The sequence below is a fragment of the Pieris rapae genome, chromosome 7, assembly GCF_905147795.1.
Source record: "Pieris rapae chromosome 7, ilPieRapa1.1, whole genome shotgun sequence".
NCBI classification, from domain to species: domain Eukaryota; kingdom Metazoa; phylum Arthropoda; class Insecta; order Lepidoptera; family Pieridae; genus Pieris; species Pieris rapae.
In genome coordinates this window covers 2,353,321-2,368,888 of record NC_059515.1, presented here as the reverse complement: position 1 = coordinate 2,368,888, position 15,568 = coordinate 2,353,321, and the positions used below count along the sequence as shown (strand labels likewise).

The following is a 15,568-nucleotide window of genomic DNA, read 5'->3' as shown; positions in this document are numbered from 1 at the left end:
TCTAAGTATATAACATCCAATTCAGATTTAGGTTAACCATTGCTCAGTAAATTAAAGGTTCAGTTTTGAACTGGAGATTACCTTCATAGAAATAGTACTTTTCTCTCACTCACTAATTGACATGTTTTCAGTTAGTGTTCTCTTATGTTAATGAATCGCATGATGTCAAGTTATTTTCATGTTTAATTAAAATTGTGGAGGCACAAATTAAAAAAGTTCGTAGGTACAAACTACATAATATATTCTAAGGAAAAAGTTTTTGTAAATAAATTAATCATAAGGTAAAAGCCCCAATAGATGATCATATACCAGAATAAGATCACTGCGTGTATTTGTATATCTATATTTACACTGTATACGTGCTATTGATAATATAAATAAATCAAATAGCTGCGTTTACTGAACAGATCGTTATGCAATAGAATTGCCATCTATTAATGAATACACCAACCAATGGCGTGTATTTTTCTTACTCTCTCTCTATCTATCTCACTTGCTTGCTCCTTACTTTCGTTCCAAGGCTATTTGCTTCATGCTACGTTCCCCCTTTCTCACTCTCTGTCTCCAACGGTCTCAAGCGCTCTCTCACTTTTCTTCGATAAAACGCTGAACATCTTCGTGCGTTACATAGATGAAAAAATGAAATATAGAAAAAATTACTCTCATGCGTCTAAAGAAGTTTCACTTCGAAAATTGGTGACCTGCGGTAGTGACTAGTAATTACTTCTCACCAACGCCTATAATTTTTACATTACGTTCTGAAATATAATTATTGTAATCAAGTATTATTCATTCAGTTCTTAAAGCACAAAATAATAGTGACTTCATAGGGTTATTTGCTTATCTTGGATCTTAACGATTCACCCCGCCGCGGCTTCCGCTAGCATTTGTTACCCTCGGCTTTTTGATGGAAACCAGCATTTCATTTCTATTTGATAAAAGCAAATTTACAAATGTAAGTTCTAAGCAAATCAAGATAAAACACTTCCTACTTAACATGATGTTATAACAAATACACAAACATTTCACATAAATTGAAATATGTATTAATATAGACTTACTCTAAAGTAGCCTCGTTAGAATATTTATAAACTATTTTAATTGGTGAATTACTTTTGAATTAATGCACGTTAGTCTTAAGTGGTAAGTGGAAAAAATAGTAAACAAGAACAGAGTGTCTTTTCTTCTCTGTCTTCTTCCTTTAATAGACATAAAAGTAACTAGTGTCAGAGTTCTTATGTTAAATATTCTTATTAGGAAATTAGATTAGTATAAAAATTAGTCTTAATTTATGAATGATTTGATTATTGCATGACGCTGAAATTGTGTCTTTGTGCAGAGATAATTAAAAAAAATATCTAATGTACTCGTAGGCACTTTAAAATTATTGTTTCTGCTTGTTACACGAACGTATATGCTTACGCGCTCAAAGGCTGCCATGCATAAAATATAATTTTATACATATACGAGAAAAACAGCTTTTTTCTTACGCTTTCTCTACGCGGCAATGAACTAAAATTGACATACGACATTATATTTACCATTAAATTAAAAACGTGTTTGTGTGTTCAATTAAATTATGAAAATGGGATAATGCGCTTCCTTAAAACTATTACAGAACAGAAAATGTAATAATAAAAAAATCCAAAATCCTAAGTATTTTTTTATCAAGTTTTCTATGCTCACACCTTATGTTGTACCTAACCGCAAAATGAATGTCACTCATAAACTAAGTTTAACTCTAAGAGTGACGTAGAGTCTAGAGTTAAACCTTACCTTTAGTTGTAATCTTATTTATTGTTGTAAATGTTATATGGGAGAAAAATAAATTAATAATTATAATAGTTATCGTTTATTGTGACTCCCGTATGTCCAAACTACATTGCATTTTAAAGTAATAATAATATTTATTTCTCACAAAAGTTTACAAAACTTCATACATGAAAAGTAAAAAGTAAGTTTAAGTAAATACTTAATAGGCATATAGTATAAAGAGGTAATCAAAATAGTGTTCATTTGATGGTTTTAAAAATATTCAAAACGTTCACGATAAATTTTAAACTGTAATAAGATTCTAACGTTGGATGCTACAATCTAATCATAGATATTTACCGGTATTACGATCTATCAACGTGCACCTCGCCTTTAATCTTCAAAGGATTAACTTTATTGCCAACTAAAATCAGATCAAATCGTGTTTCTATTCCGAAGGAAAAAACATTTAAAGGAATTAAACTTAAAAAAATGGTGTTAAAAATTGATTTTGCTATTTATCAGAAATTTCACAATACCTCAAGTAGTTTTAAATTATACATTTTACGTATAAAACGAGAGATTATTATAATTTAACTCGAATGCGTTATAAATAAACACGTATTAATAAAATATATCTTATTAGTCACAGGTTATCAGGAACTAATGAACGATTATTAGTTATTTCAATCTTTCAATTCACCTATAAAGTTTTTAAATGTACATGATATTCAAGGATATTAGTTATTATAAGGCTATATTATATTTTTTTATCGTAGAGTCGTTTTACATAGCGTTTTGCGTCAAATCAAAGTCAAAGTGAAAATAACTTCATCGTTATTCATAGATAACAAGTACACGTATGAACGTCAGAAAAGAAGTAAAATTAATTCTTAGTTGGGCCTCAATCTAAAGTTTTATACTGAGAACGGGCGGACACAATGGATTTGATTTCTTGTAAAAAAAATACAGACTGATTGTTTCAGGATTTTTTGTGAATACAACCGTATCATTCCCGGTGGTAATTTACAGCATTGTTTTTCATTATATATTTGCGGTATGTAACAATCATTATATCCAAACTTGATAGATCCCTAGAGTGCTGATGAGGAGAAGATTAAGCACGTTCTGCATAATTTTGTCTTTGTCACAGACATGTAAAATGGCTACCTATAAATATTGATGAATCTCGATTCTAAATTTGAAATTTTAGACATACATGATACTTGTGTATACCTAACCTTATTAAAACTGTAGGTAGCAAAATATAGTCAGTTTTCTTTAACACAGTTTTACATGCATATAATATATTCGGTCTGAAAGATTTTCCACTGAGACGAACCGTAAGTAACTATAACCCCAGGGACATCAAAGGAGCAATGTATTTTTGTATAGTGTTGTGACTGTGATGATTTGTGACTCTTCTAAGCTTGTTCGCTTTACCTCCAAAATTTGCGTTTCAACTTTTGCTTGTACGTTGAAACCGACTGGAAACCGGCAGTCCCTATAAAATACAAATAGATAATAAATAAAGAAATACAAATCTATAATCTTGCTAAAACCCGTCACTACTGGAATTAAATGGTATTTAATTTACATGTCCTATTGGGAAACGGAACAGAGGAAGACCGCTCAGGAGATGGGCGGACTTCATTGCAAAAAGGCTGGCTGGGCTGGATGGAACTCACCCAAAACTGAGATACCTGGAGATCCTTGAAGGAGGCCTTCATCTGTGGAAGGGTTCTTGCAAAATAATTTGGTAATAGATATTAAAAAAATAGGAAAAATAATTAGTATAATTTACTTTTCTTACAAAATATATATGTAATAGTATTAGGTTTGCTTCTTTATCTTTTTTCTATTCACGTGTGTCACAATTTTCCTATTTATAACCTACCTATAGCTGGATGACGATTTGAAAAGTCCCAGCCTGCAGGCTGTAGTTCTCACTTCGCGGAGCATCATATTTTATGTAAACGTCAATCAAGTCGGATGAGAAAACCGTCCCCAAGGACGATGGAATGAGAATCAATTCTTACATCTTCATCATCCGATACTGACAGCAATTTCTTTTATGATACTTCCATGTGTAAAGGAAAAAAAACATAGCGTAATTTTCTGAGAGTCTGTTGCGTTGCGTAAAGAGAAGTAATGGTTTTATTTCATTGTGTTTTAGATGAGCTCATAAGCTTAACAATCGATCAGTGAAGTGGCTATTAGATACGATCTTTATTCCTAAGATCATTGTAGCTTGTTATATGGACGAAAGATCTTAATTTTAAATTTTTACAGTACAGTGATGATATTATTTTAAAGAAATATTTGACGTCCAATACAACCTGGAGTCATCAGAATAACATACTTAAATATATTTACATATTTTTCGTGATTAAATGAATGTTATCTTTTCTTTGAAATAGATGTTATTATTAAAAAGACAAGTTGACAAATTGTTTTTTAAAAGATGTACCTGACAGGATGCTATTAGAGGCTTTTAAGGGCTATTAAGAGCTTTCACAGATTTACATCAAGACAACGGAAGGCCTTACACCAATTAACTTTTTGATGAAGTACTCATAAGAATTGTAAACGTTTAGTACGTTTCGTTAGTCCACAATGGAACACTCAACACATGACATGTGAAGGTGAACTAGCAGTCAGCAAATTTGACCATGACCTTTGACCTAACGCTAGCTGTCACTTGGCCTGACGCGTACTGAAGATGAAGAAGCCTCAAGTCGAGCTTAATAGGTTGCAGAAACCTAGAAACAATTTCGGTGTTTCAAAGCTTTTGAAAATAATTATTTTCCGTGTTTAAAATTCTTTAAAACGTTTACGAAGATTTGTAGTTTATATCCACTATATTTAAAATTAGAACACGCTCTACTAGTCAGAGATTTAGGATAGGTATAGTTTGTAATCATAGGAAATATCGTTGTTTTTTGTGACAGTTTTCCAAAATACGATTTTGTTTTAAAGTGTTTATTACTTTGAATATTATTAAAACATCTTCTTTATAGTTATAATCAAATTTTTCAGATTAAAGGAATGTTATTAAACCAAGTTACCAACCAAATATAATATTAATTGTTTCATAAAGAATAGTTCCGTTGCAGTTGATACATAGTGTTTAGCAATAGGACCTATTGAGTACATAATATATGCTTGACTTGAAATTCATAACGAAAAAAGGTATATAATTCTCAGTCACATAAGGAAACAATCAGTTTAGGAATAATGACAGACTTTATACTGACATTAGACTGTTTTTTTGTATGTCCAATTTCAAAATTTTATTTAATTATATAAATATACAATTACAAACTAAAAATATATCTAATAACTAGCCTTAAAATTAAATTATTAAAAAATATTATTAAAAGGAGTCCCTTTAGGCAAGGTTCCGAAGATACTAGCAGCGTTCCCCCTTTGAATTGCTAGACTAATTCTTTGTGCGAGGTAGCTGCCAGCTCTTCGTTCTCCTGTGATGTCGACTAACCTTTTTGATAATTCTCTAAAAAGCTTTAATGCGCTAGGACCCCACGGACCAAGGGTCTCGACACCGAATGGGACAAAATCATATTCAGAGCCTAGACCCCTGTATTTGCAGACTTTAGCTTTTTCAGCCGCATCACAAGCCGCACCAGCTCTCTTGTTAGTTCCATGAAGATTGGAAGGGGCCAGTGTGTCTGAACAGGTGGCATCCCATACCAAAACCCGACCCATCTTCCATGGAATCAAACTCATACCGTCCGGTCTCTTGCCATCGTCTCTAGCAATTCCAGTCGGCTCAAGTAGATTAGGCACGTTGACGGTGGCAAGGGACCGATGTATGATATCGTTGAGTGCGGCATGTCTCGAGAAGCGGCCAGCACTTTTTTGACATGATAGTCCGTGATGTCCTAGTTTGTCGACATCACTGCCACAGGGACAAGTATGAGGAGCGCAGACCGGTACCCCAAGCCGCAGACAGGTTGCGATTCGATTATTATTCTTTATAGTATATTTGTGTTACATATTTATCTATTATAGTTAGAAATGTAATAAAATAATGCTTATAAAAAAATATTTATAAGCATTATTTGATAGTATGAAACGTACGTTTCATAACTTTTAGTCAGTTAGACTATTTGTAATGCATATGGGGTCTTTTATATTTTATTAATTAGTTGGAACCTCTCCCATACATTGGCATCTCTTTCACAATCGTCCTCCGGCATTTGAGGTTGCCCTTGGCGCGGTTTGCCGTTTGGCCCACGATTTTATTGGTTAGGTGTTTTTTTTTTATTTTTTGTTTTGATATATATATATATATATATATAGTAAATTATGGAATATAATAACGTTGTTTACACCCTTATCTATCAGAAGCAAACGTCAGAGCCAGACAAAAACTCATATTACGGCCTCTAGGGTTTCGCAACTTCCCCAAAATTAACTCGATTCCGATTTGTAGAAGTTGAAGGTAAATCCTGTTTAGGATTGAAACTATTTTATTTCTACCAGCAAAACAATATGATATAGCGAAATGTTTAACGCTTTTCAAAAAGTTCGCTTTTGATGCATTTTTTTTAATATAATAAAGATCTCTGGACAAATATACTAGTTAACACTACATCGTAAAGCCTTATAAGTAATTAATTTTTAATTTAAATGACTTATAAGTAATTTAAATCTAATTTACTAAAACAGCAAGATCTATGTAACTGGTAGAATATTCTATAAATTTCAACAGAACGAAACTTGAACGAAACGAAAACATCTACGCTTAATTGATATAGGTGCTAATAAAATATTTGTTGAAATTCACAAATGTATTACAGTCACAACAAAAAAATACTCAAAATTCTTCAAAAACTTTAATATGTTACAAGCGACGTTTAGTTTAAGTCGTAAACATTTACAAAGTTTTACTGGATTGTTGCAAATATTTTCTGTACAATTCGCGATTCTGGCATTATTCCAGCGTTGACATATTCCTGCCAACTTCAAATTTCAATACAAAAAATTCTTTATAAAGAAGCAATGTCTATTAATCCAATCGAATGATTATGATTTAATATCATACTTATGTTGTGCAAATATTGTCCACCAAAGATATCAATGAAAATCTATCAGAAATGTTTTCCCTCCATAAAATGGCTGACGGTGACGTCATTTGACGTAATTTAAGTATGTATTGTTGTGGTCTTGGACCGGGGAAATGTCTATAATATTTTGCTTACAGAAAACATTGAAAATTATAATTTTGAAAATAGAATATCTTATTTTAATATGGGTACATATATTCCAGATCATGTCCCAGATCGATTTGTTTCCCAAGGAATTGTTGTAAACCTAATGTGGCCAATTGTTGGTAATATAAAACAGCTGTTCGGCAGCAGCTGGTTTGAGCTATCAAGATTGGGTAAACATGATACTATATCTATATACCTTTGTTGCTTTTAAGTTAGGCCTATCATAATGCAATGTTAAACCTCCGTCTAATGAAACAAACAGATTGACAAAACAATATATTATTAAACTACTCCACGTTACAAAAATATTTTATTCATATATAAAAGTCTTTATTTGTAACCAAATTCCTCCGAAACAGGTCGACCGATTTTTATGAATAGGCAGAAGTGTGAATTAAAAATTAAAACATGTTTTATATTGATTTGACATTACAAAATCCCTAAAACCTTTTAAATTCACCCTTCTTCAACCCCTTCACTAATTATATTATATTAGTATGTAATGTAAACCTTCATTTTATCAGTAATTATATTACATTAGTATGTAATGTAAATCTTGTTGAGGTAAGGCATTTCTCGGGTCAGCTAGATACACCACCACAACCACAACAAGAAAAATATGAAAAGTAATAAACCTTATTTTTTAAATTCTAATAAACCGTCTTCATTTCCATTCAACAACAACAGATTACTACATGGAAGGGATTCAATAATATAATCTATGTATAGAGCTACGTCTATTAACAAATGTAATCTATTCCAAAAATGTCTACTTAACTCCAACTTCGTACAAAGATAATATATATTTCTATAGTCTGTTTACTACATAAGTAGACTGCATAAAGATTAAAGAGGTTAATTGCAGCCTGACCTCTGGTCAACGGCAGCCTATCGTCTGATCCCGTAACTATGTACTTAAAGTTTTCTGTTTTTGCATTAAAACAAAATATAACGCCATAAATTGCTGGGACATCGTTTGAGAATGCTCTTGATCTAGTAATTATTTCTACTGCTTTGTGAAATTTATTCTTGGTACATTGAACAATTATCGAGTCGCTGAAACTTTTCGTAGGATGATGCAATTAATTTTTTCTTGTATTTTTATTTATTTATAGCCGCACCAATATGGCCATATAAACAAATAAACAACTTACATAAACAACAAACCCATGTGTGGCCTGCTAAGAGAGTGATAACAGAAAACCCTGTCACATAGGCGGTACCAAAACTATCAAAATCGTTCGGGTCCTGCAGCAGATGGCACATTCTACCCATTCTGTTAAGTGGACAAAAAATGCGTCGAGACGAGACGACCCCTTCACCCAGTGTGAAATATTATGTGATAGAGGTTATTTTATCATTGCAAGTCAACGCTCTTTATAGTGGGAATGCTACCTTCGGGCTTCTGGAAAATGGGCTGGCACGACTGGGATAGTATCACTGCCACACACAAAACCGTGAAGTGATACAATAGGTTCATTGTACTCGCGTTTCGTGTAGCTAGTGAGACTCGCAGCCCAACACTCACAGATACAAATCACATCAGCCCACTGAAGTATTTCCGAACCAATTCCACTTAGGGTCCTTCAAGAAAAGAGCGTACCGATTCTTAAAATATCAGCATCGCATTTGCAATGCGGCGGTATCTATTAACATCAAACCTTCTGCCCGATTGTTATTTTTTAAAACTGTTATGAGGACCAGTTAAGTAAAAATAAAAGAAAAATGTAAAACTAACACTAGTTATGTACTTTATCACTCTCTTGGTGAGGCATCATTAACGTTTTTGAAGTGAAACTTCTTTTGATGTCTTCGTTTAGTATTTTTAGATGGCAATGAATAGAATTTTTGGATGACATTATGTGCAGTAACGCAGATTTTTTTATTTATTTATATTATTATCATTAGCACGTTTACAGTGTGTAAACAGTGTGAATATAGATATACAAATCATCTATTGGGGCTTTTGCCTTAGTAAAAATTATTTACAAAGAAGTTTCACTTCTGTAATGTTTACTTTGTACGCATGCACTTGTTTTGTGTATTAATTATATACATTCTTATATATTTAGAGATCCTAAAAATCCTAAAACGGGTTAAATTTTTAGGAGTTTTTTTTTTGTTTTTTCAGTCGTTATTTTAGTTACTGAATTAAGTTAAAGTACAAAAAACAACCGTCTGATACCCAAAATAAATCTCCTTACATTATATGTATATGCCAATAAAACGAATAATTTCATTAGTTTTTATTTCTATCATTAGTCATTAGTATGATTTTGATCGACACAAGGTTTTCCATTTAGCAGCTCCTTTGAAAACCGTTCCCTTTAATAGTTCCCATATGTTCAACGCTAAAAGAAAATGAAACGCGGTTGAGAGCTGTGTAAAGTTTATGAATGCCGTTGCGAGTTGCAAGATTGATGTATCGCACTTAACCCCAACACGAGGCACAGTTTAACTACGATTATGTGCATTTTCTAATGCCAGCTTTCCATACACGGCAAGTTGTGATAACACTGTTTATTTGGGTCACTAGTTATTACCTGCAATATATGAACTAAGGACACAATTAACTGTTTTATTGAGCTTGTGTAAGATTTTTGGAAAGGGAATGTGATTTTAATAGGTCTTGATTGGAGTTTTCAATATCAATTCCGTTAGTACCGTGTATTTTTTTTTTGTATATTAAAAAAACAATTACTTGTATAAAATATAATATATGCACCTGGATTACGTGTGTTAAATACTTGATTCGTTAGTTGTATTTAAAACGATTCGATTCCACGAGAAAATCAAATATAAATATTTAATATAATACAAGGAACTTGCGTGTGGTGCTTCATTTATGTTTATGGCTCAATGCGATTAAATCAGGATTTAATAGAAAAATGTAACACTTAAAATATATGTAAAGAAATAATTATATTTCTTAAATTAGATTATTAATACAACTGAAATAGTAAACTCGAAATGTTTTTTCTTAAATTAAATATTTTTGCAACACATTTGAGTTTAACTCCCTTATATATTTACTTGCGATTTGAAATCGTTTTTCGCTCTAGAAAGCGCAGTTTGGTAAACATATTATGATAATAACCACAGATAAGAAGTTGAATAATTAAGTAAATCCTTATAAACGTAATGCCTCTTCCGTACCATAAGCTTGAATAAGGCGTACAATAACCTAGTTACTTAGGTAAAAAGAGGTTTTAATATCTTCTTTGTCTTCCGAGTTATTATTTGTCTCTTAGACATTGTCTTAGTATTTTAATACTGAATTAAATGGGTTTCATAAATTACTAGCAGTCATTAACATTGGATTAATAATAAAGAGGTAGAGAGAAGATTTAAATGTGATTATCTGGACCTTCAACTTCTTGAGAAAATAAAAATAATTTAGCTGTGTATTTTAAGAATTAAATAGAAAAGTTTGTAATGCTTAGAAATATAAATATAATAATTTGTAGTAAATAGAGAAATGTCGTAACAGTTTCATAAAACCGTTTATAGACATTGAGGGAGGATATAATATAGACATTGAGGGTCGCGTAAATAAAAATAAAAAGTAACTAAATTGATTAACTTTAATCTGTGGTATTATTTGTCCTAGTAATTATATGTAGTATATGAAGTGTATATGTCTTTTTCGCCAAGTTATTAAAAGTAATGTAATTGACTATTAAGAATACCAAAGTATATTAGAATAATAATGTTATACACATTAACAAATTTTAAATTACAACAATTAGTAGTTAATATTTGTATAATTATTCTTTATTGTATTAATTTTTATAAAATTCAAATAATAATTTCTTTAATGAATGGAAAATTACATCGCAAGTGATCAAATTCGTATTCCAAATTTGAAAATGAATGTTTAAATATTTTCCAACATTTTCTACTCCATTTTCATTCACGAATGGATGAACTTTAACAATTGGATTTAATTTATTACCTAAAATAATTACCGCGACACGCATTTTGTTAATCTGTTAGTAACAGTTTTTATTTTAATATAAATAATGAACAATCGACAAATTTTGATTTTGGAGTCGTATCAAGACTGGGACGGGATCAATGCGTCTATATGGGTAAGATATATTAATTTTCAACAACCTTAAAATAAAATTAACAATTAAATATATCTACCGAATAGGTAATTACAAATAATAGTATAATATCTTTTGAATGAATATAAAGCTGAATATTAATTCTATCAATGGTTCGTACGCTTTACAATGGCTAACCAAATAAGGGCGGACAAGGTTAATTAAAATTATACATGTATTTAGTTAATAAATTAAACACCCTCAGTTAAATTTAATTTTATGGTTTTGACTACTAAGAATCGTATTTTTTTATTAATTGTCGCCACGTAACGAAAAGTTTTATAAATTTAATGTGGAAATTCAAATTTCGAATTCAATTCTATTTTACAGTACAAGGAGTACTGTAAACACATATTTTATTTGCACAATTAAACTAAAAAAGATTTATCATTAAGATTTATTTTTGAAAGCCTAAGGGCCTGTTTCACAATGTATGGATAAAGTACCAAATAGCTATGCAACACATAAATTATTTGAAATATAAAAGTTCCAAATAAGATACTTCGCGTTTTATGACGAATAGCGCTATCTGACAGTCAAAAAATTCTGTTTATCCTTCCAATAAGTAATAAATAGCTTATTTGAAACTTATCCAGACATTGTGAAACAGACCCTTAGAAACACAAAAAAATAATAGGTATTATATCTTTCAATGCTTATCTTTTCTTGAAATTTTATTTTTCAAAGTTATCTTGCCAATCGTTTAGAATTTTGTAAATACAGAAGTAATCATAGAAGCCCATTGTTGAAGAATGTGTTTTGTTTCCTGAACTTGCTTGCGATATTTTATTATTTTTATAATAGCAGCACTATTAACAGTGTGATATTTGCAGTTTTTCATTATTTAGGTGTTGAAACTCTCTTAAAACTGTTTAGAAAATGGTTTTAGTTTTAGTCCTAATAATTTTTAATGATAACGAATTTTTGATAAACATAAATCGAATTAAGTTCTTATCGCGCTAAACTCGCTTACTGTTCTATAAAACTAATTTATAACATATAAAATATTAATGATCGGTTAAGGTTCAAAGGGTAATATTTATAATGGATTTTAGAATTTTAACTACTTACTACAAGTGAGACATAAAAAAAATAATTTACGATTTTTACTAAAACTTAAATATTTTACGTCTATTTCTCTCGTTCGATAAATGTTTAAACAATAGTATATGTAATTTATATTTCATGTATAATATAACTAAGAGCCATCTAGTGAACTTTTGACAAATTATTTCTTATACGTGGGTTGGTTCTAGCACCTCACAAACTGCAAGCATATTTCAGAATAGATGGCACTAGCGACAGCAGTTTCAGAAATGTTGTATTAAGTTTGTAAATGTACATATACATAATACATATGTAGTAATCATTCAGTTTAAAATAACCTTGTTAAAACGTAGTAATAAACATACAAAATATAGGGTCACAATAATTAAATACGTAATTTAATTACGCTCTAAAAATATGATAAAAGCTGATAAATGAAAAAATAATTTCTAGTAGAATTATTATTAACTCCTCCGAATCTTTCAATAATTCTTGGATCTATTTTTTTTCAAATTTGTACAATTTAATTTTAGATTTTATAAGATTTTCCTAAATGTATATTTATGATGTGTTTATTAAAACTCAATTAATTGCCTCCTATTTGTTTAGTTACAATATTGCTTACGCACGTATCTGTGACAAGAGAAAGACACGAGAGAATTTCTTGAATTCCTTTTTATACATTATTGTATCAATTTTAGTGAACATATTATTTGTTCCATTGTGATGCTGGGTCCACAGAGCCCGGGAACGATTCATTGATCCGAACGTGAAACTCCTCGGCACCAAGACAAGGACGTACGGAGTTTCCAATAATATTATAACTTCTCTTTCATTCATTGCTAAATAGGCAATTATTATTATTTCTTTTTATGTTGTTGGTACGATTAAAACTAATTAGCCGGCACAAACAACTGAGAGTAATTACACATTATCTTAATACAAGGAGTAATGAATCAGTAAATAATAACAAAAACCTTGCTAGTAGATATTGAAATAATATATTCGGCAGCACTAAAATACTTAAAAAATATCACAACCGAGTATAATTATTATAAAGTAAGCAACGATTAATAGATTTTGTGTACACTGAACAATAAATCAGTGAATTTAAACATTGAGCAGGTACAGCTTGAAATTGAAGCTGCAGCTGGTCGACCGAAATTTAACGATGATATTGAAGAATGTTGACTCTGTTGAATAAGTCGAACAAGGACAGCTGTATGTAGTTCTTTCGGTCGCATAGTCGATCTTTGACGTAAGTTTTTCATCTCGCTCACACAAGCGGCGATTCATACATGTTTGTTGAGTCGCTGTTCGCCACGCGTGCCCCTCCGCCCTCCGTTTCGTAGTCCGTTCACCGTTGTTGCACATCGACGTTAACCGCTTTCAGTGCTATATCGTGTCTCTCAACGCTATATCTACCCAGTACATAACCTTAAATTTTAAGTCCGTATTACATTTCTATTATTAATCTTAATGTCAAAAGAATACTCATGATTTTTTCGAATAAGTAAGTTCAGTGTTGTGAAGCAAACGCCCATACCAAGGCGTACGTGGAGTGTATTTTTGTGCAAGATAAAGTTATACAAACGGCAAGCTGTGGGGTTCAGGGGCCTTTTTTTTGCCGCCGCAGGGGATGTACTATCCTGTAAGTGAAGTTGTTTTATTACCTCAAACTCCAGTGTTGTATTATTTTTAAATTTAGAAAACTTCCTAAGAAGGAAGTATTATAAGTTCTCGTTTGGCGTTTATAATACATAATGTAGTTAAAGTGACGCTAAGCTATGAATGCCTCTAGGAATTAACATACCAGTGATAAAATGAGTATCAAATTATTTTTACCTATATCGGTTTGTTATTTATAATTCAAATGTAATACTAGATGTTAAATCTAGAGTAGGTACCTACGGGATGTCTATTGTCTTTAAATGCGTGAAGTTGTCTGCAGAAGCCAGAGAGGTTAGCAGAATTGGTTGATATTATTTTGTAAATTGCGAGATTTTGTATTTTTTTATACTTACCGCAACCATACAAAGCTGGTATAATAGAAGAATTAGAAACATACCCTGCACAGTCATTTCAATAAAAAAAAATGCAAAACCTAATAACACTTATTTATAGAAACTCAACATATAATGCATTTACTACGTAGGTATATTAAAGTTGAGGAGTAGGGATTAGGGAACGAATGAAGAATTTATTTCTTTGCTGCAAGGAAATTCATTTAAATCGATCATGTCAGAAAAAACATAGACAAATAAGAGCTTTTTTATATGTACGATCTATTGTTGTGACATTGAATTATTCTGATTTGTGAATGAACCCATTGTTGTTGTCCCTTTCAAGAAATAGGTAATTCGCGTATGTAAGAAAGAGAAAGTTACATAATATAAAGCGTTTTTGTTGTGCGTAGTAGCATTGTTATAAATTTCTGCTTAACTTGTATTCAAAGTAATAAATTGGGCGGGATTCTATATTTTTAGGATGTATTTGTTGTTATTGGTTTGAGTCATACAAATCCTGTCATGAAATTCAGTTGAAATATCCTTAATAGTGCTAGTAAAATATTCTTTCGTTCATTTTACGTTAACTCTTTTTGAGTTTAGCTTCCGTAATTTATAAATTATTTATTTATGTAGGACTGTTTATATATTATTACGTAAAATGATTGTTTAACTTAATATTTACACACTTTTTTCAGTGACTTAAACCAAAATTATACAAAATATGGAAACGGTTTTTAGTTTTTTACGATTGAGAGTACTTTATACTCAAATGGTTTAGTGGTATATCTCAACTAAAACTATTATTTAATACTTATTTTCTACATAGATAAATTCAATTCAATGAACCCGTCATTGGCATAATATAGATATATATATTATCTGTATTATGGTTGTCTGTACGTTACAAGTTTACAAACAGATACTTTGAACCATATCTTTGAACCCAGCCTGCCTTTGTAGACTTAAGACCTAAAACGTCAGAAAATTCATTTTATATCTATTTAATAAATATTTGTTACATATATTAAATACATAATACGTATAGCTTTGTCATTGTTATTCTGCGACGACATAGGGAATGTAATTAATATTCAATATTTAATTTTAATTTGAATGCTATTTGATAAAAACTTTATACGCCCGATATATTTACAATTACAAAAGGAAAGGTAGCTTAAAAAATACATTGAACTGTTAAAATATTTTTAATGTCTGATGCCCAAGTTGTATAAGGATTAAATAACATTAGTTGGCTAGCTAAGGTACTTCTGTATTAAATAAGGACGGAATGTAAAGGCTAAAGGCCAACAACGCACAGGCGAGCGAGCCTTCGGGCAGTCTACATAAAAGTTTTTACTAACATCAAGTGACTCCTATTCGTTTGCTATCTATGAAAAAATTAAATTATGTTTTA

At 30.9% G+C, this 15,568-nt stretch overlaps 1 protein-coding gene across 7 annotated transcripts in view; it reads left to right on the top strand.

Moving 5' to 3' along the window:
- The window catches only part of LOC110996376 (RNA binding protein fox-1 homolog 3), a 90,205-nt gene that overhangs the window by 17,233 nt on the left and 57,404 nt on the right, over positions 1-15,568 (top strand). For 5 of the 7 annotated variants that reach the window (XM_045629042.1, XM_045629043.1, XM_045629037.1 and 2 more), the window contains exon 1: positions 13,482-13,796. The exons of 1 other annotated variant lie outside the window; for it this stretch is intronic. In XM_045629042.1, coding sequence (XP_045484998.1) covers positions 13,785-13,796 — 12 coding nt within the window. In that variant the 5' untranslated portion in view covers positions 13,482-13,784. Of the gene's footprint in view, positions 1-13,481; positions 13,797-15,568 lie in introns of those variants that run through there. One more of the 7 variants, XM_045629038.1, reaches the window with a different exon arrangement.